The sequence below is a fragment of the Monodon monoceros genome, unplaced genomic scaffold, assembly GCF_005190385.1.
Source record: "Monodon monoceros isolate NGI ecotype Baffin Bay Population unplaced genomic scaffold, NGI_Narwhal_1 Super_Scaffold_15, whole genome shotgun sequence".
Taxonomy (NCBI): domain Eukaryota; kingdom Metazoa; phylum Chordata; class Mammalia; order Artiodactyla; family Monodontidae; genus Monodon; species Monodon monoceros.
In genome coordinates, this window is record NW_021703771.1 from 80490518 (window position 1) to 80515892 (window position 25375).

General features: G+C 45.5%; 1 protein-coding gene across 1 annotated transcript in view; it reads left to right on the forward strand.

Annotated features, from left to right (window-relative positions):
• Window positions 1-25375, forward strand: part of FNDC1 (fibronectin type III domain containing 1) — a 71543-nt gene that overhangs the window by 12832 nt on the left and 33336 nt on the right. Inside the window, exons 4-11 of the mRNA XM_029224185.1 lie at window positions 5901-6107; window positions 11073-11171; window positions 12685-12802; window positions 14767-14954; window positions 15673-15780; window positions 18462-18650; window positions 20095-22698; window positions 24493-24593. Of these exons, the coding sequence (XP_029080018.1) occupies window positions 5901-6107; window positions 11073-11171; window positions 12685-12802; window positions 14767-14954; window positions 15673-15780; window positions 18462-18650; window positions 20095-22698; window positions 24493-24593 (3614 nt within the window). The remainder of the gene's footprint in view (window positions 1-5900; window positions 6108-11072; window positions 11172-12684; window positions 12803-14766; window positions 14955-15672; window positions 15781-18461; window positions 18651-20094; window positions 22699-24492; window positions 24594-25375) is intronic.

Here is a 25375-nt window from a genome sequence, read left to right on the forward strand (position 1 = left end):
AGGGGACCCAGACTCACAGTGAGGGCAGCAAAGCACGTGTCTGTCTCCTCCGGCTGAGACAGCTCATGTCACCCCCTCTAACGCATCTTCCCTCCCCCTCTCCTGCCCCCTCTCCACTTCCTAATCATGCTTATTCATCAAAAGCACATGCAAGCCCTGGAATCTCACCCAGACAGATAGACGTGGGGGGCGGGTGTGTTTTCACAAGCCCTCAGGTGTTCAGATGCACAATGCAGCGTGAGGACGGCGCCTTGCAGCCGGAATCCCGCCCACCCTCCAACCAGTGTCCCTGGTGGCCTTGAGGTCTGCTGCTTGGGGAGGCCGGGGAGGCTGCCTGGGGCAGAGGCTGGGCGAGTGGAAGGCCAGTGAGCACCCTGGCATGAGGATAAGGGCCATCTTCTCAAAGCTTGGAGGTCAGCACAGTGGGAGTCAGGTTGGTCCGTAAGTGGGACAGACCACTTACTCTGCGAAGCTCTAGACTGAGTGATCCCTCACATTCTCCTGGAAAACGAGAATGTCCTGCTAGCTGAGACCAGGCCAGGGAAAGCCGTCCCGGACAGCGGTGGCCGTGTACCTTTATGCCAACGCAGAGGAGGCACCCGCCCAGGGTGATTGGTGACTGGGATGCTGAAGAGGGCAATGAACAGTGCTTTCTATTTATGGTGCAAAAAAAGTCACCTGGATGGAGACAGCCTCATATTTTAGAGGCTTTGGCAGTAAGTCCATCTCTTTTGCTTACGTCTGGTTCTTTGGAACCCATTTTTTTAGTGCCCACTGTGTGTCAGGGCATCACGAAAAGCTTTGTGATACACCCACAGCTCACTTTCTGGAAGGAGCCACCCACCCATCCACTGAATCTGATAAGTGGGCGATTTCATTTTTATCACGACCACAAACACAACAGGCACTGTGTGCTTGATAGATGCCAGTACGATGTGAAATGCTTTACGTGGATTCGATTACAAAACCCAGTGTGCTAGACACTGGTTTACAGAGGAGGAAATTGAGGTTCGGGGAGGATTCTCAAAATCACACAGGCAGTGAGAGGTACACTCAGATTCAGACCCCTACTTCTGAGCCTGTGGAAGCCCAATTCAGAAATGACACGTTTAACTAGCATTGAATTGTAAATGGGCAAAGTGTCATGTTGAATTTTGGAGTTTTTTCTTTGTGATAAAAACAGATTTTAATTCCCTCCAATTTCAGAATACTTGCCAATTTGCATAGCTGGCGATACAAATCGGGAGAGACATTCTTCTATTTATTTATTTTTATACATTTATTTATTTATGGCTGCGTTGGGTCTCCGTTGCTGCGCGCGGCCTTTCTCTGGTTGCGGTGAGCGGGGGCTACTCTTCGTTGCGGTGCGCGGGCTTCTCATTGCTGTGGCTTCTCTTGTTGCAGAGCACGGGCTCTAGGTGCACAGGCCTCAGTAGTTGTGGCTCGCAGGCTGCAGAGCGCAGGCTCAGTAGTTGTGGCGCACGGGCTTAGTTGTTCCGCGGCATGTGGGATCTTCCCGGACCAGGGCTAGAACCCGTGTCCCCTGCATTGGCAGGCGGATTCTTAACCACTGCACCACCATGGAAGTCCTGGGAGAGACGTCCTAATTGTACCTGGCTTTTGAATACTTACCATAATCTACACGGTAATTGTTTCACCCGGCTGACCTGCCTAGTGTGCGGTGCGTAATCACTGTAGGTCTTCTGTGATTGACCCGTTCTGTGCAACATCTACCTGGTTATGTGGTACCCAGAGTGATGGACGGAGTCTGTCCTGCCAAGTGGATGTGAACTTGACTCCTCTTGGCAATTGTGACTTCCTGTTTTCAAGATAAAAGATTTACAGGGATTTATTAGAAAAATTTCAGAAGGCTTCTGTGAGGCTATCACACATGGCTTAGAGAAAACAGATAATCCCCTTGCAAGTGAATTTGAACCTTATGAATAGTTTTTCTTCATATGCACATCAGCTTAAAAGAGGACTCCCAGATGATCTATAAAAGAGCTATAAAAGCTGTTGAAAGTATGTATCACCAGAATTTTAAAGGAAGGAAAATTTGAAAGTACTTGAAAAAAATTGTGGTTGGCTTTTCTAAACTCAGAGATTTGAAGGATGGAGGGCTGTGTGTTGGGGGATGACATTGTCACCTCACTCTGGTTTCCAGAGTCAGTGGCCTCTGCGCAGTCTGGGGGCAGTTGTCTGGGACAGTCTTGGGGGAGGGGCCTTGTCTGGTACCTTAGCTACCTGCTGAGTATACTGTCTGATCCATTAAAAAAAAACGCATACATGCACGTGTAATGCCTACTGTGCAAGGCATTATGCTCTCACTCGGAAGGGGGCCTGTCCAGCTCAGAACCCTTGTCCTACATTCATTAGCAGAAGAGGTTGGGTGTTTGGTGGGATGGCTCGTGGGTAAGGGGAGAGCATGAATGGAAGGGGCATAGGTGGACGAGAAGGGAACTTGGCCTCAGTGGCTGAATTCAGGTCGCTGCTTGGCACTTAGCCGTGTGGCCTTGGGTCTGTTACTTCACCTCTCGAACCTCAGTTTTCTCGTGGGGATTATGACATCGATCCTACTCACCTGGGAAATGTTGGAAGGACAATTAAAATGAGCCATGCAAGAGCTCGTGACAAACTGGGAGGTTGTGTAGAGGGTAGTCAGTGTGGTTGGTTGTACTATAGCCTCAGCCCTGTTCCCAGAGCTTGCTCGGCAGGCCTCGCCTCGTTCTCGAACCCTGGAGTGGAGGGTTAGACAGCAGGCTGGAGCCTGGGGGAAAGCCTGTACAGTCCAAGGGGGTGGCATGGCCGACGTTCAGTGGGCCTGGCGTGGGTCAGGACCTCAGGCAAAAGCCTGTGCCGTCTGGGACCGAGCTCCTTGTTCCTGGAAACATGCCTTTCTCCTCCTCAGGGACCCTGTCATTTGGGGGCATTCCAGCGGTCTTTTTCCTTATTACTGTTTGTTCAGAATTGTGCTATTGAGTGTCAGGGGCTGTCTGTCCTGGAGCCCAGCCCTACAACACTCCCCAAGGTCCCCCCGTAAAAGTGCGCTCTCCACGGACGCTGGTTCCACTGTAAAATGGGAGGCTGGAAGGGCCCCAGGACAGGGGCAGAGCCACAGAGCGGGGAATGCCATCTCTGGTCAGTAATTTATTTTTCAGCTGACTCCTGCGAGACCCATGCGTGTGTTTTCGGTAGCTTTGCCCATTTTGCTGGAGATCATCCCAGAAGTCCCACGCTGACGTGCTGCCTTCTGCAATGGACGGGAGCGTGGTTGTGTCCCATGGGGCTTTAGCACAAGAGCTGTGGAGGGCAGCCCTGAGGCCGGTCAAGTCGGTGACAGCACCATGGACGCCCACCATGTTTACTGCTGCCGCTGGGGAGGTAGGCTGTGGTAGCCAGGTGGGTTGGGGGGAAGCTGCCAGTCCCACTGGGAAAGCTAGCAGAGCAAATGGCCTGTGGCAGCCTGAACAGGAGTCATTTCTCACCCCCGCGTCACTGAGGTTCCCTCGAGGAGGTATGAGCTTTTCTTAAAAGTAAAGTAAACATCGTATGTTGTTGGCAGAGATCATTTTCACCTTATAGACTTCTTAAAAAACATAGCCCTGACCCCTTCCCAAAGCTGGACACTCTGGAACCAAACACCAGCCGCAGGGGGTTCACCTCGAAGAGGCCGTGGCATCACTCGTGAGAGGGGCTTCAGTTTTGTGGGTGGTGATAGTTTGTATCGGGGGCGCACGGAGTAAAACATGACTTAGAAGATGTAAAGAGAATGAAGCAAGGTTTTTTGCTTCCTTTAAAATTTCTTCTCTCGACCTCTATCCCCCTGCTTATGGCTCATGTCAAGTTTATTTCATAACTTTACATAAATCTGAAAATGACACAAACTCCATCCCTGAAAAGTTAAACTCGGTTGTGTATTTTGTTCTGAGGAATGTCCTCCAAAAATGTGCTAACTTCAAAAACCAAACCAAAGCTTCATTGAGACTAAACATGCTCCTCCTTTTCCAGATTTTGCTTTCCATAAATGGTTTTTACAAGATATTTTCCCTATTTGTGTTTAAAAAACTATTCTTACCCTAGACCCACACAAAGTCTGTTCAGCAGTGACACATGCTGATGGAGAAAATCCATGCCCACAGTCACCCACAACACTTAACAAGATTTGCCAGCCTGTACCTTTCTAGAAACACTGGATGTCACGTTGTTATGAGTATGTATCAAGAGATTCCCACTAGGAACTCGTAAGAGTAATCAACTCATAGGATTAATACAGGAACTCATTTGATCCATCAGTGCTGTGCCACCAATGACTTGGACTGTTGGTACTGAACACTTTGGGCAAATTATTTTCTTTTGAATTAGAGCGATAAGCATATTTGTCATTTCCATAATTGCTTGGAGGTCCCTAATCTTTATAAAGGCTAGACCTTGAAATGGAGAGCCTACCCCTGAACTTGGAATAAAATTGAAATTGTAGTATAACCCCAGCGAAAGTGGTTACGCTCACATCACCAGGGTGCAAGACAAAGTTTTGTATAGTTGGTTCATTGACTACATTATTGGATTAAAAACAAAAAAAATCTCAGTAATCTCTACTTTGTGAACTGGGGAAAATATCTGTTGAACCATTATATGGTATTCTCTCAGTAGCCTTTAGGAACGGCGGTGCCCAGTGACTGATTAGATAGCTCCAGCTAATATTCAAAAGGATATTCCTTTTGGTTCGATTCAAGACATTGGAGCCAGGTGTCTGGCTTTTCGGAATAACCATCTCCAATGGCTATTTACTGTGCTATTGAAACTCACTAACTCGTGACATTTGTTTTTGTACTTTGTCTTCGTGTTGAAATGTTAGCTTAGGTGGGAATTTGCCAGTTTAATAAAATTAGTCAGGACTGATGGCGGGGTTGATATACGGAAACTCATTAGGTAACTGGATCCCCAGAAAGGGCTAGAATGTGGCCCACTGTCAGAACCAGGCAGTGTAGTTGTCACATGGTCCACAGCCCTTGTTCCCAAGCTTATCAGCTCTAAATTGATGTAAAAACAAAACGTTGAACACTAAGTATTGGCCACTGGAATGCCTTGCCTTGAGAATGTTAACAATGAGAGAGATTCTTTTTTTTTTTTTTTTTTTTTTAATTTGGCTGTGCTGAGTCTCACCTGCGGCATGCCTGTGGAGTATAGTCCCCTGACCAGGGGTCAAACCCGGGCCCCCTGCATTGGAAGCACGGAGTCTTAACCACTGAGCCACCAGGGAAGTCCCTAGAGCGATTCTTGAGATTTTCAGTTTAGTAAGAAGAGTTCTCTAAATGGATTCATTTAGCAGGAAGGCAACAACAGACATGGGGAATAGCAGCTGGGTTTGTCTGAAGGGGCAAGACTTGGACATGTAAGAGAAATTAAGATCAAGACCAGAGAGCGGTATTTAGTTCTTAGTGATTCGGCATAAAGACAAGGAAAGCCCATTTTTTTTTCAACTGTATAGTGGAAAAGCTTCCAGGAGGACAGTTAAAAATAGCATGAAAGTGTTTTGCTATATTTCACGCTGACCTTTTGCTTTAATAGAAGATATATAGTTTTGGCTTTAAGGGGGCAAGAGGAAATAGATGAAAAGGAACGTTGTAAAACATCCAAGATTTCTGGCTGGCAGTCTCACACACAGTATGTTTTCACTTTAAGTCCTTGAGATCTTTCCGTGTGCAGTGTGGGGAGGAACGTGGACACGGAGTGTCGATGCCCTTGGGGGAAGGATGTTCTTACTAGAACTGGTAACCAAAAATGGATGTTTTAAGCCCAACTGCTAATTGTGGTGGTCAGTCTTTGGATACGCTTTCCATCCTTGATGGTGAGCTCCAGGGTTTGCTGTTTAATGGTCTCTGTGTCATGTCCTCTTTAAGAAAAGGACGTGCCCAACAAGCCCTTGCGGGTCCGAGTCCGCTCCTCCAACGACCAGCTGTCCGTGGCGTGGAAGGCGCCTCACCTGTCTGGAGCTAAGAGTCCACGCAGATCACGGGGCTTCCTTCTGGGCTACGGAGAAAGTGGCCGGAAGATGAATTATGTTCCACAGACGAGGGATGAGCGGACACACGAAATTAAAAAGCTAGGTGAGTTTCATGTTCATTGCTATTCGATGTTTTAATGATGTTGGCTGTCATTTCAAGATTTTGAAGCCTGTTCGTGACAGAATGTCGTATTTCAGTTGTAACGTTCATTTTCCAGGTATTACAGTTATTCAAAACCTCATTCTCTGTTCTATCCTCCGTCCATGCCTCCATTCTTTCCACCTTCTGTTAGTGGTGGGACAAGGCTGCCCAACAAGTGCCCTTCAGCGGCTTCCTGACCCAGTTGCACTGGGTCATTTTTCTGGACGTGGTGGGGCGGGGCTAATGCTTTTCCATCTCGGCTCTGCTTTCATCGCCTTGCTCTCTAAGCTGCATCTTAGATCCTGGGCTACTGGACCTTGCATCCCATTGAGATGAAATGTGGTGGCAGCTGACGGAGCCTGCGGACCAAGCCTGCCCTCCTTCCTCTTTGCAAACCCTCATCGGGTGAAGGAAGCATCAAAGCACAGGCCGTGGAGGCTGTGACCGGGAGAGGTTATGTGCTTGGTTGCTTGGTTCCAGGCCTGATCTCTGCTGGCCTTGCTCCTCGATAGGCCTGGACAGTGGACCCGGACCACGCTCCCAGGGGCGCAGCAACGATCTCTCATGCCTGGCGCTTCCTTGGGGGTGGAGACGCTGCAACACTCATGCAACACTTCTGCCTTTCTCCCTTCCCTCATGCCCCCTTACCTACGTGATGAGTTTGGCAGGAGGCGCTGGGCAAGCGTGGCTCGGCCCCTCCCTATCGCCTCCTCTGGGGGAAGCCAGGCTGTTCTGCCCCTCTGTGCCCGAGTCGTGGAGGGCCCAGGGCTCCTGGGGCAGCAAGGTCTGTCTGACTCTGGGCTTTGGTGTTAGAACGTGCACCTGCCCCGTGTTCTCCAGCTTAGTTTGTACGAGCCATAGATATTGTGGCCTCCACTGCTTATTCTTATTCACTTTCTAATTAGATCAGTGCTCAGGCAAGGAAGAGGGTGTGATTTATTGGGCCTTCCCAAGACTCCAGTGGGAACGAGGGTCTCTTCACGACGCGGTCATCAGGCGTGGCTTGGCTCCCAGCCTACGCAGTGAGGGGCTGGAGACTGACCTGGGTAGATTTGAGCTGGTGGAGACACCGAGCGGAAGCCAGGCTGGACTCGCTCCCTGGAAGATTCTCGGAAGTTACCTTCACTGCTCTGCTCACACACCCACTGTTGGAAAAGTCTGTTGGGTGCTCATGGCACAGGGTCAGCCTGGCGTTCTGTGGGCTTTACGGGGTCTCCACGTGGTGGCACAGGCAGCGGTGAGCCAGGCATGGCATTGAAGCCTCAAAATAGACTCCAGACTTTTTCCAGCCCGAAGAGACTAGCTACCTGTCTGCTCCAAAGCCGCACGAAAACAAGAGGGATCGTGGGAGCGAATGGAGAAACCCGAGCTGTCCATGCTTCGTGAAGCCTGGCTTCAGTATTAACAGTGAGACCCAGAGCTAGAGGCTCCACACCTGGAGCCACAGAATAATCTGGGGACTCTTCATTCATTCATTCATTCATTCCTGGGCCTACCCCTTGCCTTGAGTGGTTGTACTGTACAGGTTAAGTGGCTCTGTTGGTGATTCAGGCCAAATTCTACCCAGGGTATCAGCAGATAAGTGGCCACTAGTTTTGCATTTCTGATACTGTAGAGGGAGCATTTTGTAAGTGGAAAGTTTTCATTGTTCTGCATCTTTCATAGACACCACACATTAAAATGTCCTTTGGTGTCGACAAATTTTTCATCTGACTGGTTCTGTTAACTTTGTTTTCTCAGTAGTGAACCCCTGGCTCGCCTGAGTGTAGCAGAAGGATTTTTGTTTGTTTGTTTGTTTTGCTTCCTGAACTTGAGCAAATGTTGGACCTGAGGTCAGTGGTGGGCCCTGATCCTGGCCTGAACTGACAGCTCAGGACTCTGAGGCTTCCAATACAACCTGCTAGCTTAGGAATTTTCAACAAATAAAAAGCATTGGGAAAAAAAAAAAAAAAAAGCGTTGGACTTGCCATTGTGAACGATCTAAGTGGTCACCTTGAGGAGGAGGTCTCACTGGACACTTGCTCTGTCCTGGCCGGGAGGATGGAATGATGTGAATTCCTGTGGATGTCGGCGTGGCCTGCTATGTTAGGGGATGCCTGTCTCCTTATTTTATCCTGCATAGGATTTTAATTCCATTGATGACCGAGATGCCATTGAAAGTGTGGTACTGCAAGGAATGGCCAAATGTTAAGGAAACTTGGAGAAAAGTGGTGGGCCTGTGGTCCTTGGAGTCATTCATTAAACATGTCCTCCTGGGCATCTTCCATGTCAGGCACTATGCTGGGTACCAGCTCCCCGGCGGTCCCTCACGAGGGCCGACGGTACCCAGAGTGCTTAGTGCTCACTGTTGTGAAAGCAGCTGGAGAGGGAAAAGCAGGCACCGGAGGCAGGAAGCTCGGGGCCTTTTGCGGGGGGAGGGAGGGCGCCAGTGTTGAATCCTGTGGTCAAAGGAGTCCCTGGGGGCATGGGAATACAGAGGGAGAGGAGGTAGCCAGCCCAGGTGAGGTGGGAGCCGGACAGTAACGAAGGATGAGCAGGTGAACATTTGGAGTCCTTCAGAACGTTTCCACGGACCTTCAGAAGTAGTTTCTGCCACATTACGCCGAGGTTGGGAAGTGAGGGAAAACGGTGGCTCCGACGGGGAGGGTTGGGGCTTGGGGTCCTGTGGTCCCTGGGCTGGTGATGCTGCAGTCATTTTGGAGATTTTATTTCTACCCTTTATTCAATAATCAGGAGCACAGAAAGAAGTGTGCTTTTATACCACTGTGTTTTTATTATATTTCTATGAGAAAGAGATGGACTGGTGCATACCCAGCTGTCAGGTGCTTTCTCAGGCCCGGGGTCAGTGCCCGGTGAGCCCTGGGCCCTGCCCCTTCCTCACCTGCATTAGTAAGAGCCTGGGATTTGGAGCCACACAGAGCTGGGGGTGAGACCAGTCCTGCATTTAGGCCATGACCTTGGGGTCAGTTCACCCCACTGAGCTGGTTCCTCATCTGTGAAAAGGAGACAATGAGAGTAGCTTCCTCGTGGGGCTTTGTTGGCACTAAATGAAGAATTGATGTGCAGTGCTTAACACGGCACAGAGACTAGACCCAGTACGTGTGAAACCATTGTTACAGTTTACTGCAGTGTAGACTGTTCCTTTGGGATCATCTCGGGCCAAGCTGACTTGGAGAGCACAGCAAATCAAGAACATGGGCGTTCAGCAAATCCAAGAACTTTAAGAGATGCATCGCAGATATGTAAAAGAGTCAATTGTGGGAAATTATTCTTTTCTTGGTGGTTCCTGATAAATGGTAAGCCACTGCTTTTCACATTTAGTTATTGATACATGTTCCTGGATTGTGAGGTTGAATGGCAGAGTTTTTTCTTTGTTGACATTTGGTGTACTTGCCAGTAGCAGCAAGAAATGAACAGACCTGAAAGGACTCCAATGTTGAGAAGTTTAGTTTGATGTTCTATGAATTCAAGCGTTACAAACTCGATTCTTCCCTTTTGTAAAACACATATTTCAAAATTCTCTGACAGAATAAGATGTGAAAGCCTCAGTCTAAATAATTTATTCATGTCACAGTATGAGTTTCACCTGCCCTATGTGTGTGTGTATTGACACACACACACACACACACACACACACACACACGGGAGGGAGCAGGTTGTCAAGTGTTGCCCCTTCCCTTGAAATGTGATTAGACTTCAGAAGTTTACTTTACATAAACAGGGCTCTCAGTGTGTTTCTGAGCATGAGTCTCCTTTTAGGTTTAACTTGACATGCTGTTTGTAAATATGACAGGTTTATTTTCCCACTGCCATATGGAAGTTTGCAATTCCTGCAGGCAGGACACCAGTGTTAGAAGTTTCCTTTAGGGTCTTAGTGCCGCCTTGTTAATGTGCTGAGGTATTACCTGATGATATAACTATATCCGTGTTAGAAGTATGTCAGGTTGCCTCATTTTTATTCTTGAATTGATCAAGGCTGCTACAGGAAACTAGGTCGATAGAACCTGGAGTTGGGCATTAGCAACTTTAGATTTAGGGAAGATTATGAGTCCTTTTAGGGGTGTGACCTTGGGCAAATCAATCCATTTTTATGGCTTTATGTCCTTATTTGTAAACTAAGAAGGTCAAATTGGAAGCTAGCCAAGGTTTCACTGGGGTCTCAGACTCCGTGATTCCATAGCACTTGAGAGTTGTAAGTTTTAGTTCATTATTGTAATTTGTTTCCAAATAAAGTTTTCAAGTTTCAGGTAAGTTGGACATTAGTGGCCCAATGCACAATTTGGGGGGTGGGGTGGAGGTGAACTAACTGAAAGAACAATCCAGAAATATAGGATGAATTTACTCTTCCATTTGCCCTTAGCTAATCTTCAGAGACCCCGTTCTGAGGATTTTAGTTCGAAGGGCACAGCATCCCATCCGGGCTGCAAGCCTGGTGCACTGGCTCTTCTTGTCTCTCTCCCTTCTTTTTTTTAAATATCTTTATTGGGGTATAATTGCTTTACCATGGTGTGTTAGTTTCTGCCCCATAACAAAGTGAATCAGTTATAACTCCCTTCTTTTTGATGACAAATAAAAACAGAGTCATTCCCTCCTCTATATTTGGAGGTAAAAAAAATTTAGGGAATTGTGTGGGTAAATATTCCGTTCATTTCTTTTTTAAACATTGTTCATCTTTCTTTGATGCTAATGAGCTAGAAACCCATTTTTCAGGGATTATAGGTAAAAATCCCTTCCACATTTCCTGACGTAAATCGTGTTCTTTTTGAGTTTAGTTCCTACAGTTCTTGGTCTCCCCTGTAGTTTTCCTGAATAAGTAGGAATGCCCAAGAGAGATGAGAAGGTAAGGGGAGAGGAACACAGACGAGCAGGGGTGTGCTTTCCAGAAAACCAGCTGCAGAACCTCATCTCTTGCTTGTTGGTCCACAGCCTCCGAGTCAGTGTACGTGGTCTCACTGCAGTCCCTGAACTCCCGGGGGCAGAGTCAGCCCGTCTACAGGGCTGCCCTAACAAAGCGGAAGATTTCAGGTATGTCTCCAAGGACGCGTCTGGTCAAGCCATGGTCTAGGGCTTGTTTGTTTCTGAATGATGCTGGCTGAGCGACAATGCACATGGATTTTGTTGAGTATAAAAGGAAACAGCAGGGCAGACTTGGTCACATTTTGGAAGCATGTGTGTTTCTTTTCTACTCAGAGGCTAGAGTGTTCTTGTGATGAAATCTATCTCTGTGTACATTTGAATGGCTTCAGATCTGTCATGATAGGAGTGCCGAGCATTTACTCCATTTAACAGGCACAGTCTGATCCACGCATAAGCTGCCCTTGGTGAGAGACTGGGAACAAAGGGAGAGAAGGACGAGTAGGTGTGGAGGGGGCAGCGTGCAAGAGACGCACTCAAACTTTATTTCAGCTAAAATTGCCTAAAAGTAGCATTGAGAAGAGTGAGAAAAATTGTAATAGTGTCTTGCTGGTAGCCTGATCCTTGGTTACTTAACTAAGGGATACTTTTTTCCACATCCATTCAACAGATATTTTTTATATCAATCATATAGTAACAAATTAAATATACCTTTTCTGATTCATGTGCCTTAATTTAAAGAGGGAACCTACAGCGTAATGATTTTCATGAATTCACAATTTATTTGAATTATATCATATAGCATATATCTATATATTATACTTTTATACTGATAATTATTAGAATGGTACGTTGTATAAGAAAAATCCCACATGTATGTTGTTTCACTTTTTAAATTCTTTAATTGCTGCTCTAGAAGAAGTCCCTGTATCACTTTTCTAACAGGCTCCATATTTCCACCTTCCCCTACTTGTAGTGAAAGCCACATCCTTTTGAAACATGATCCCTGAAAGAGATGAAAAGAAAAACACAAAACAGACAAAAAACCCAAAAAATTCCAAGAGACTAAAAGCAAAACTGAAGACATCTTGTGAGTCTCGGTGTTACAGATTGAACAAAAACTATAAACTTTGTGACGTTACTGTATTCCATTGGAAACTGGCAAACTGAATTCTCTTTTCTGTCTGAATATTACTTCTAATCTGCCTTGGAATCACAGATTCTAAATTGTGAGGACCTTGGACTCAATGCGACTTGTGCAATCGTTGAGCTAGAATTTTTATTTCATGCCATGATTGCCCAGGAAATGCTCTGAATTGACCCTTTCTTCCCCTAAACTTTTGCCTCCTGTAAAAACTGCATTATTTCCCAGAAACTCACGGTGTATACTGAGAAAACGCTGAGTGATTTGGAGTATCTCTGACCAAGGGCAAAGCACCTCTTTTTGTGCTACTGTTCTTATGTCGATTGGGTTAGGCAGCTTAGAATGTGTTTAAGAAGAGGAAGAGTGGGGATTTTGGGTTTTCTGCATTGACCAGTCAAATAATTGCTTGACTTTCTATTCATTTCATTTTATCTACCTCAAGCATAAGCAATTAAAAAAATAAACTCTGGGGACCAGAGGGACTCAGGGCAGAGCCTACTGTTGGGGACAGCCTTTCCATGTGCACAACTGTCATTGCAGAAGAGGATGAACTGGATGTACCTGAAGACATCAATGTCCGGGTAATATCATCCCAATCTGTGCTGGTAGCCTGGGTGGATCCTGTTTTGGAAAAACAGAAGAAAGTTGTTACATCAAGGTACCTTTCCTTCTTTCTTTGTCGTTATTTTCTATATGAGAGACATGGTTTTTCCGGCCCTGAAGAGACGTGTATTTATTTGAACGATTGTATTTTTGGACGTATGTGAACCGCTGACCTCTTTTGTAGCTGACGGGTAGACTGCTGTATGACAGTCTAGCTAATCTCGAGTGTGGTACACATTGCCCACAAATCAGATTTGTGTAAGACACACAGTAGGACCTCACCTCTCACCTGTTCAAAGTCTTAACTTGTGTTTGGAATTTTCCTAGATTCTGTTTCTTTCTTTGCCCCCAGTTGTGTTTTGCTTCGTCTCATGAATGTTCTGTTCACGCACAGGGGACGTGGGTCCATCTTGGGAAGAGTCTTACCATCTTCCTGTTATCCGGGAAGAGTGGCAGCAGGAAGGGTCCTATGTAGAGTGGTGGACGTTTGCCTGATGCCTTGCACACAGTGGTTCTTCTTTAGACACTGCACTGCTTCCTGTCCAGCTCCTCTGTGTGTAACAAAGTGCACGTATTTTGTCCTAAGCCATGATCTTATGCTATTCTGGTTTTTACATTCATTTGCAATAGCGATGGAGGAAAAACCATAAGGTTAGAACAATTTTTGTGCTAAAAAGGCCACTGGTGAATGCCATTTCTAGTTAGTGGTAGATTAATAGAGTCACAAAAATTTTGTGTGTTAAATGACTAAGTAGTATACATAGCCAAGAGAAAGCCAAAGATTTGGTGGTCTAGTCACTATGTATTAATTTTTGAACCTATTTGCAACCAGGAAAAGTGATTATACTTTAGAAGATGAATGGAATATAATGCTGAGTGTGTGTGTGTGTGTGTGTGTGTGTATGTGTGTATGATACATATTATATATAGAGCTAGTATACATTAGATATATATTAGATATATTATTTGTACTAGATAGAGCTTCTGTTACTGTCTGCTAGTAAAAAAAGACATCTGCTTCTTGTCAAAGACCTCAGAAAATGCATAGTGATTCTCTCCCAAGCCATAGGGCCTCCCCCAACATGAAGTGTTCCTGATTACCACTGGACTTTGATTTCCAACATCTTGATGAAAACAAGAGGGCTTGAGTTTTCTTAGCAGAACTTTTATTGCGAATTGGTGTGCTGTGTCTGCAACTGAAGTCTTATCCTAACTAATTAAATATCGTAATGAATAGCACACTTTTAATGCATCAAATGCTTTCTACTGTAAAGTGGCCACAAAGAAAACTTCTTGGAGAAGCAGTCCAGTAAATGGCATTTGCAACTGTTAAATGTCAAGTGTTGAGGATGTCTTAGGTCGGGGCTTGCCCAGTATGACCATGTTGGGTCACACCGTACTTCTCTGCCTGATAATCACACAGCAGAGTTCCTTTCATAAGCGCCTCTCTCCTGCTCTGTTACACATTTTTGTTCCATCTCATGGTAATAAGTCTACTCAAAACCACATGGTGCCTTTCCTTATAGAAAACATGCCTGCTTTGGCATGAAATGAGTCTTCTTGTCTTTCTTTTCTGGAGAGCCAAGGTACTTCGGGCCGGTTCTGGTTCTTAATATCGCCTCTTCCACACAACATACGCGCGCGCGCACACACACACACACACACACACACACACACACACACACACACCCCTAATAAGGCCCTTGCCTCAGAAAAACAGTCTCCCTTCTTTCCCTTCCTTTTAATCGCTGCTTGACCTTTTGAGCAATAAGACATTTTGGTGTTGAAAAGACAATAAGGTCCATCTCCTCTGGGCTATTTTAGACACATCTCCCTGGAACTTAAGTAGATCCTTTGAGCCAATAACAAAGTCAAAAGTTTAGAATTTTCTCCTCTTTGATTTCTCTACTTACCTCCAAAAGTCATCACTTGTGGGGAAGGGAGAACGTCAAGGAATCCGGTGTTCAGGTGCGGAGAATTGGTCAGAGGGGTGTGCTGTTGCCTTGCATTTTCTTACAGACAATACACTGTGCGCTACCGAGAAAAGGGGGAGTCCGCCAGGTGGGATTACAAGCAGGTCTCCAACAGACGAGTGCTGATAGAGAACCTGATTCCAGACACCATGTATGAATTTGCAGTCCGCATCTCACAGGGTGAACGAGATGGCAAATGGAGTACATCTGTCTTCCAGAGAACACCAGAATCTGGTCTGTATTCAAAATGGCCTTTGGACTTTCAACTTGGGAATTACCACTAAAAGAAGATTTAAAGACAGTTTAAGAAGCCAGTAGTGATAAAGGCCAGCAGTGGCATTTTTCAAAGTAACATTAACCCTAAATTTTGGAAGCGTTTCTATGTATGAACACAAAGAAGTTTCCTTGGGTCCATGTTGTATCCTTCACTGGCTATTTTCATCAGCGTGTTATTCTGACATGTGGAGCACATTAAAACCACGTGGAGCCTCCATAAATCCCCACTGTATGTGTGAATGCCCCTGGACAACACATGGCTCTAGAATAGAGGAGAGACTCTTCTTTTTTAAGGCTGAGGTCGTGTTTGCTTTTGGGGGAGAAATTTGTTTTATATTTAAGACTAAATTATTTTCTTTTAAACTGTGTCTTTAGAAACCTTATTCAAAAGAAGTTGAAACTGGATTTTCATCTTCTTTGTATATTTCGATATTCAGCAATGAGGGAAATTCTGAATTCCTAAAAGCATTTCCCTGTGTATGTCTAACCTTACTATATGAGTTGGTAAAACTGATATAAATCACGCAAAGAGAAAGTGGAGAATTTTCTCTTGTGTGTAATAAAAGTTAACACAGTAGCTCTGCAATAAAAAATGTGTATGTAGGGACCACATGTCATTTACTTTTAGAATACCCATAAGGGCACTTTTAAACCTTGGATCCTTGTCCTTTTGTAGCTCCTACCACAGCTCCTGAAAATTTAACCGTCTGGCCAGTCAATGGCAAACCTACGGCTGTCACGGTAGCTTGGGATGCACTGCCTGAGACCGAGGGGAAAGTGAAAGGTAGGAACCTCATTACTTAAAGTATAAGAAGCACGTGGGTGTGAAATACCCCAAAGAGAGCTGTGTACATTGACTCTGATAAAAACTGGTTCTAATCGCAGGCTTGGTGACTGCACAAGCAACAGGGAAGCAACGTACCTATAAGGGGTGCTGACGCAATGGACAGGGATATTTCATGAGGGGTTTTCATTGTCAGTAAGACCCAGGTCATCATGAAGATGACTTTTCATCTTCCCTCTATGCAGGGATTTTGATGCTATTATCAAGAGGGCTGTTTTTAATTGTATGGATGTGACATCACAACTTTTAACCAAACAAAAGGACACCCTGTTTTTCACGCTGTGGGCCTTTTCTTGGTGCCAGTAAGATCATGGCAGGTAGGAGTAAGCAGAAATCCCATGGGACCATAAATGTCTCGAACGGGACTATAAATATTTAATGGGCTTGAAAATCAAGTAATAAAATAAAATGTTAAATAGACTTTTTCCCTGTTTGTCAGCATTTTGAACAATTGATTTTGGGTGGGGGGCTGGTTGAGGAAAATATGACCTTAAAATAGAAAAAAATACTGTAGATTTAAAAAAATGAAAATAGCATAGAATATCCACAACTAGTTAAATTTTTAAAATGGTCTGTTGAGAACATTCAATAAAAGCGCAGATAATTTCTTTTTAATGTAAAAACATTCAAGAACCTTTTGGAAGTCTATCTGGAAACACTTAAAAGGGTGGTGTTGAGGGTTCCCCTGACATCACCTATACAAATGTACTCTAAGGCTACTTTTTATTGTTGCTTGATTTTGGAAGAAAACTATAATATGGAAAGTTTGTGTAAGCTTAAGAAAATTCAGAAAATTATCACTGATCTTCTTTGAGAATTTCTTAATTGAAGAAATTGGGTGGTTCTGTTTTATAGTCAACTGTAAGTTATCTTTTCTGACCTATAAGGATATCTTTTCACTGAACGGTAGAAATTACGGAAGGTAGAGGTAGGACAGTATTTTCTAAACTTAATGCTTTCTCACTTGCCACGTTTTGAAAGAATATATTGTACTATTCTTGTTCATTTTTTCAGTGGAATAAATCAGAAACAAATGAAGAGAAAAAATAGTTAGGATACCCCCTTTTAATCGTTCTTTTTACGACAGTTTGAACATTGGCCTCTGTATCATTATTGTGATGCTGAAAAGACTTCTGAAACTTGAATAAAGACATGTTTTAGCTGACTACCTTTTTTATAAAAAAAGTTATGAAGTTATTAAAAATAAATCAGTTATTGCTCCTTTGGTGACCTTATTACCTACCATGCCACTTATTTTTTTCCCCTCTCCCACATCTTAGTTTATATTTATAGCTCTTTGGCAAAAGAAGCTCCCTGGTAGTCAATTAAATATTGCCAGAAGTAATAAATAGCTACTGAGTTTTTATGTCCGAAAGAACTCATGTACCTCACTAACCTAAAGGTGTAGTGGTGGGATTGTAAATTCATAATTATCCTGGGGCATTTTTTTATGCCTGAGAAATAGAAAACATAATAAAAGAATATACTTTGACATGGTTAAATTTTTTCCAGATGAATTGAATCCACAAAAAAAAAAAAATCAGAATTACAAAATTTTGTAGACAGTGGGTTCTTTTAATTCTTACTTTTGACCACCACAAATAACTAGTTTGTTCATTTGCAATGAGAAAAGAATGCTGGGTTTTTTTGTTTTTCAGACAAATGTACTTTTTAAAGATTAGAGCTTAGGGAAAAGGAAAGATCATCCATGCTCCCCTAGGAAGTATGATAATTGCTTGGTCATTCTGTAATTTAAATTGTTTTTCTTGGTTACCTCCTACTCATATTAATTTGATAAGTTTTGTAAATCTTGAGTTCATTAGCAGGAAAATAGGCATGACAGTTTTTAGTTGAGGGTGAAAATTATGCTTTAAAATGTGGCTTCCTTATGTTGCAGTTCCATATAAGCATAGAGATATATTAGTCCCTTGGACTGGATTTGCTATGATTTTCAAAGGCCCAGGGCATTATATATTTATAGATATAGCCAATTAAGGATGGAGACATTAAACATCACATAAATCCGTGACTCAGCAACTTTTCCTCACAGTTTGAAATACTGTGAAAAATCTTTATCCGAATATATTAAGAACTTTCATAATTCCTACAAAAGTGAAATTATATTCCAAATATGGAATTTATCTGGCTTAATGCACAAATGCAGATAGCCCAGATTAATAAAATGGAACTCTTAAAGGTGTCAGCAGCTCTTCAGAATCAGTTCCTAGGAATTGTCATTTTTTTTCCTGTGGTTTCTTGTCTTCTGCATACAGTCTGTCATAGTAAATTAGTAAATAAACACAATGAAGAAAAAACCCAAACACAAGGGTAAATAATTTTGGTAAATGTATGAAGACTGGCCTCCTGGGGTCCATGAATTTAGTTTGCTGTAAATGGAAAGTTGCCGGCTGACTGACTCCGTGGGCCCGTCTGGTAGCCTGATTGAACTGTCAGTTCACCTTCTAATGTGTCTTTATGCTCCAGCTACTGACTTGGCGTGCATCGCTAGAGAATTAATTTTAGTAATGCACGTTCTAATTCATCCTGCCCATACAGTCTGTCTACTGGACACAGGACTGTTTTCAGTTTCCTCCTTCCAACCGTCTGCCAAATCATTTCAGAATACATTCTTTCATACGCCCCGGCTCTCAAACCATTTGGAGCAAAGTCACTCACCTATCCTGGAGAGACTACTTCTGCCCTAGTGGATGGTCTGCAGCCTGGGGAACGCTATCTTTTCAAAATCCGGGCCGCAAACAGGAGAGGATTGGGGCCTCATTCCAAAGCCTTCATTGTCGCTCTGCCAGCAAGTAAGTAAGCATTGTGTATTTGTGGCTCTCTTTTTCTCTCTCTTCATTACTGCTAATTGTGGTGTGTTACTTTGAATCATGCTCTTGGGTTTAGAACTGCTCTGTTGATGAATTTTGGGGTTAAGGTACCAGATTGATGTCTATAATATTTTTGTGGTCCCTTTAGAAATTGGTCTCCCCAAACGCTAAAATGTTATTGATGGCTAATAACATTAATTACTATTATAATAGTAATTATGAATTATGTGACTAATATATTCATTATGTGATTCATCTTATATCATTGTGTAATTTGGGGTTCATGATGACACGGAAAGAACATTTTTACAGGCAGAATGTGACATTTTTAGTTCATTTTAATGAATAAATGGCACATAAAATTTTTATAGTTTGTATACCGTTATTTTGGGGTGCAACCTTACTCAGAAGAATTTCAGTTACCTTGTTTATCTGCTCAGTATCAAACCCCAGCAGGTTAATAAAAACCAAAATTGCAGTGGGGTGTTTCTGAACTGTGTTTTCTTTCCTGCTTGTCTACATTTACACCAGATACTGGGAGCTTTCTCCTTCATTATATGCTGTGAGGATCCACAGTATACTGCAATATTACACAGTTCTATCATTAAAAAAAACCTGAAATAGATGAAGTTTGCTCTCTCTGGATCCCCCATTGCTACATAAGTCCTTCTCCCCTTACAGCATCCCTTCCCGCATTCCATCCTGCTCTCAATAAAGGGTAAATTATAGGGTACACATAATATAATGTTTTGCCTACCCCAGGGGTCTTTTTATTTTAGGCTTTATTGTGGGATTACAAATGTATCCATTATAAAAGGGATTTTAAGCAAGAAAAAAGCAAGTAAGGACATGTTATGCGGAATAGGGGACTCTTTGTAATGCCTCAAAAATTACAAATTTGTAGCTCGCCCCAGTCATCTGCAAATTATACACGACACGTCTCCGTATAGCTTTCAGTACAGATCATTCAACATTTTGTGCCAGGCTTGTGTGTATTTCTTGCCTACATTGTCAAGAATGGCTATAATGCACTTGTAATATCTTGACAGTTATATTAAGAAAGTCCTATATAAGATTTTGTGCTTACAAAATCAATGAATTACTTCCAAGTACTCATTTCAATTACTTCCAAGTACTCATCACAAGCCTGAAAAGCCCGGCTTCAAATAAGACGTGGCATACATAGCCTGATTCAATTTATAGAAACTCAATACACATATTTTCTAGGACTATATTACTTAAAGCAAAATAGAACTTTAAAAGAGATTTGCTATAACTGGGAAAGTAAGTGTCAGGTCTAAAGGAGGAGAAGTTATCGATTATTATTACTAATTTTAAACACCTCCATACTGCCATCTTACTCATTTTCCGTTGCATATCTTTCATATTTCTTCTTTGACATCAAATTCTTTAAAATCTATTACAGCCCCTACCAGTGAGTCTGATGTTCAGCAGAAAGCAGACACGGAAGATCCTCACAAGTCTGAAAAGCCCGAGCCGTCCTCATCTTCGCCCAAAGCTCCAGCTTCCTCAAAACACACTCGTTTGCCTGTTTCTCCCCAAGGGAGAAACGTCAAGAACCTGCTTCTTGACTTGAAGAACAAAATATTGGCTAATGGTGGGCTGCCCAGAAAACCCCAGCTTCTCCCTCGGAAGAGTGAAGGGGTGGATCTTCAGTCGACAGAAATCACCGAGGAAGAAGTGCTGGATTCCCGAGGGCACCCGCCAACCTCGCCCTCGGAGACCCAAGGCCAGAAGCCCCATCAGAGGCCACCAAGTAGACCTGTCCACCCGGTCCTCCCTGCGGGGCGGGCTCCCGGGAGAGCCCGAACGCCGGGGCTGCCCCGGAAGGACGGAGCGGACAAGCGTGGCTCGTCGCCCGCCTCTCACCCTCGCCTAGGGGCGCCCCTCTCCGCCTCTTCTGTCCCAGCCACACCCCCTGAGGGCCCCGCTCACCGCCCTTCCAGCTCTGATGACAATGACTCCGTGGGCCAAGAGGAGGACGGACCAGCCGCAGGCTCCCCGCAGCCGCTTCCCCGGAGTGCAGCGCACGCCCGGCCCGCCCTGACGCCCGGCCGGCACCCAGCCTGGGGCGCCCTGCGCGACGGAGGCTCCGTGAACCACAGTGCCAAACCAGCCTTGCCCGCCCAGAGGGCGCCCCACTCTGAGGATGGGGAGGAAAATTCCAGGGCTTCAGCCCCACCCGCGAGACTGTCTCCATCCCACAGGGGGCCATCTCGGCTGCTGCCCACCCAACCACAGCCCGGACCCCCGCTCTCCAGGGGCTGGAAGGATGGTCACGATGCCCCAGCCGCCAAGTCCACCGCGCTGTTACGGGCTACCCAGCCCTCCTCGGTCTCCTCTCGTCTCTCCTCAAGGACACAGGCCTCTGAAGGCGCAGATGACTCGGACGGTGGCGGTGACAATGATGCTGAAGAGAAAGGGAAGCAGGCTGAAGCCACGGCCCCGACATTTTGGTCCCGGGCGCCTGTCTCTGGACATTTCAGTGCGCTCAGGAACAGGCCCTTTGCCTTCCCCGGCAGATATCCACACAGGCTTGGCGGCGGCCGAGGACCCCGGTTACGGCCCTCCAGCTCCCCGCCATCCACCGTGGCCCCCCGGGTTCACTCGAGGGTGAATTCTCACCCAGCTTCTGACCACAGGCGAGGCTTGGGCGGCCATGAAGACAGCGAAGAAGAGGCAGGGGACGAACAGCCACTCCCGGCCACCGTGGCGAATGACCACGCGTCTTCCTCCTCCGGGCAGCCTGTCTCCCGGGGCGCGGACCACCTGAGAAGAGGCCCCCAGAGAGCGGCGAGCCCGCAGCGGAAGGAGCCCCTCGAAGAGAACCCCAGGTCCGCGGGGACCTGGGCAGGGGCGCATCCTCAGGCCAAATCTCCGCCCTCTAAGGCGCAGGATGTTCAACAGAGCACCGACGCGGGCGTGGAGGGCGGCTCTTCCCAAACGCAGCTGTCTCCTGCGCCTCGCTCGCAGCACCACCGCGGGACCCGCGTGCCCCGAAGGATGGGTGCCGGGTCTGCCGCTCCGGAAAAGCAGCCTTCATCGGCCGTCTCCACGTCCCAGCAGCAGTCCCCCGGCCCGCAGAGCAAGGAAGAGGGGCGTCCGCCTTCCAATCCCCAAGCCGGGCGTCCCCACCCCACGTCGCAGGAAAGCGCCTCCTTCTCAGACCCTTACTCGTCCAGAGGCAGGCAGTCCTCCCTCACGGCGAGCTCCCAGGGGGGGCTCCCCACGTCTCCCCAGAATCAGAGCGAGGATTCCGACGACAGCGCAGAAGCGGAGACCAGGGCCATCCGGGCGCCCGCATACTTGGCGGCTGCCAAGGTCGCCACCCCGTCCCTTCCCAAGCACCGCCAGGTGGAGGCTCAGGCAAGACGCGCCGGCGACAGTCACCTCCGCAGACCCTTAGGCAGGCCCGGCAGCCTCCACCCCCAAGCCCGCCCCAGGGTCCCCGGCAGAGCAGGGCCCCAGGCGGTGGGGAAGAAGGACGGTGCGTCCCAGGCCACGCCATCCAAAAGGGAGCCCCTGCCGTCAAAATCGCAGCAGTCGGTCTCGGCCGAGGAGGAAGATGAAGACATGATGTTTTTTAACGGAGGAAAGGACAAGGACCCACTGTCTTCCTCTGTTCCAAAGTGGCCCTCCTCCTTCATCCCCAGGGGCGGCAAGCACGTGGATGGGAACATCGCGAAGGGGGAGACAGAGCCTGCTATCGTGCTTGCGCCTCCCAGAGTGAGCTCCCCGCAGGACAAGAACGCCACCCCAGCGAAGCGTCCTCTTCCTCCACCTCCGGGCAGCTCCCCGAGAGCCACGCACCTCCCGCCCAGACACCCCCCTCGCAGCCCTGCCACCCCAAGTACCACAGAGGCCGCCCCCTCCCCGCCGCGGTTCACCACGCGCGCCCCTGCCATCTACTCGTCCACCACCCCTATGCTCTCCTTGCGCCAGCGCATGATGAACTCAAGATTCCGGAACCCTTTCTCACGCCCGCCTGTCAGACCCCCTTCCAGACAAGGTAATTTGTTTTTAACTTAACGTTTTCTTTACGGTTCTCAGCAGTGTTCGTAGAAATTCCTGAGAGCCTTTTATTTTATCGAGCATCTGCTCTGTCCAAGCGTTGTGTTAGGAGCTTTGCAGATGTAACATGAGCGCATCCTCATAACCATCGCCTGAGTTTGCATTGCTTCTCCTGGGCTTCAGATGAGGAAACCAGTGCTTAGGGGTCTGAGTGGTTTGCTGGAGGCCAGACAGCTGTGAAGTGGCTGAGCTGCAATTCCATTCCCAAACACTAACTCCACAGCTCTCGGCCATTCCGCTATCCCATACTGCTTCTTTGAGTTCCTTAACATATGCTCTAAATCTGAGAATATGTCGTAGCCATGATGCCAAACTCAGGTTCCTGTGTTTTACGTTATTTTTACTTGTCCCTGTGTCAGGGCATATTAAGGAGTCCACAGGAAGGAGTACCTCCCTGTGTGGGCTGGATCGTGTGCTTGTTGTTCTGCATATAAAACCCTCAGCTGAAAATACCCCGGGACAAACTCAAATGTCTTGGGTGGGGATTGCTCAGACATTGCAATCAGTGAATGTTGCTTCAAACCTCCGGAAAAGGCATGTTGAAGATGAAGGTCACACAGCGGAGTAGCAGGCCGATGTGTGACTTAGGTTGAGGACAGAATGTAGGCAGCTGTGAACTGGAGTCTACATGGACCCCAGGGCAGCATCTAAGGTATTTACCCAAAATCTGCATTCAGTTAACTGGTGACTTACCCTCTCCTTGCATGGAATCAGGGCTTACTAGAACACTTTTGAATGAATGTATTAATATTTGTTAATCTGTGCAAGATGTTGTTAATTTAGCCCAGCCTAAAGACATAGAACAGTACCCCACGTGGAGTTCAGTTTTCCATTAAAACGGACTCTTTTACACAAACCTAAGACCCTGACAGTAGAGGTAAAACCCACATTCCCTTGTACATAGAAAAAACTCGATAAATTTTAAATTTTCATTAACTATTTGAGCAAGAGAAATGTCTCTTGCAAATAGCTGTCAGGAAGCCCAAGCACTTCATCTGGTGGGGCAGGCTGAAGCAGAATGCTCCCAGTGGAGGCCTCAACCAAACTGCAGCTGATCAGAAAGGGCATGAGGTGAAGAGAGAGGGCAGGCGCAAGGAGCAGACAGACAGCAACTAAGGCCAGCCAGCTGGGCCTGCCACTTCCTCTCTGAACAAATACTTCTCAAGCAGCCCCACTGAAGTCAAGCTTTGAGTCAGCTCTGGGTTTATGCTCTGCAATTGATGATCGGGACCCAAGTCAGCTAGAAATAGTGAGCATGTTACGTATAATCTGTGGAGGAGAGCAGGACGGCATCTCGTACACTTTAGAGAGAATTTTCCCCATCGTTCCAACTCTCCTTCCCTCTACTTCCCAACTGGCTAAAATAAAGCTACAGCTACTAGCTTTAAGGTCTTAAGCCTTATCTGGAAAATTTACTTATGCCGAACACACTTATTCCCCCAGTAATGTCAGAAAACTGTGACTTTACCATACTTTTCATAGGCATTCATATGTGTCATGTAGAAGTCACAATTTAAGACTATCATTATCTAATATATTTGAGCTATTGGTTTAAAATTCTGTTTAGTGTTCCTGTTTGAAAAGATGTGTTACTACATGTAGTTTTGTATGAAGCCAACTTTCCAGGAATGTTGAATTTACCAGGTTCTGTTGTTGGATTTTTTTTGTTTCTGTTTTGGTTTGTTTTTTGTTGTTTTTTTGGTTTTTTTTTTTGTTTTTTTGTACTGTGTAGGTTATAATGGAAGACCAAATGCAGAAGGGAGAGTACTTCCTGGTAGTAATGGAAAACCAAGTGGACAAAGAATTATCAATGGCCCTCAAGGAACAAAGTGGGTAGGGTAAACTTCTTTACACATACCGGTTATTTTCATGCTGTTGGGAAGAGAAAAATGGTGGGCATTGTATAATAAAAAACGAAGCGGTCTTTTTTTTTCTTCTCTAGTTTTAACCACTTGTGTGTCGATATACTTATACTATATTGTTTCTTCCAGTGCTCAGAAAAATCCCTGATTCTCCTGAGTAACGAGTTTGCTTTCTTCTCATAACTAATTAGGTCAGACATGGGCCTTTGTTCCCATTTGCCTTGATTGGTTAGGAAGGTCACACAAATGTTTGGGCCAAACAGTTACGGAAAACCTGAGGCACAGCCTCTCAAATGAACTTCTGTTTTCCCACTCCTGCCTGATAGCTTTATTTTATTTCTTGTTATTGTTCGATTAAAGAGTATACATATTTTCTGTAAATTGTCTCAAACCCTTTGTAAAAGGAAGAGGGTAAAAACAATTGAACAAACCAAAAATCCCGGAATCAAATAGGCAGTTTTTAATCAGATCACCTTTTGAATCTTCCAACAATTTGACCAAAATAAAAAATAAGTATTAGTGCTTTATGTATGTTTAAGCTAAATGACTTTAACTTCCTGGGGTTAAGATAAATGTTTAGGAGTTTTTGGTGGGTTGGGGGTGACAGGCAGAACACCTTACAATGTTCAGAGTTTTAAAATATTTTTTCAGAGAGTCAAAAAATTATTTATAGTAGAATTCCCAGTCAGAACTTCCCATTTAAAACAATAAGGTTTAGGAAAACGTACTGAAGAACTTCAAAGAATTTTCAGT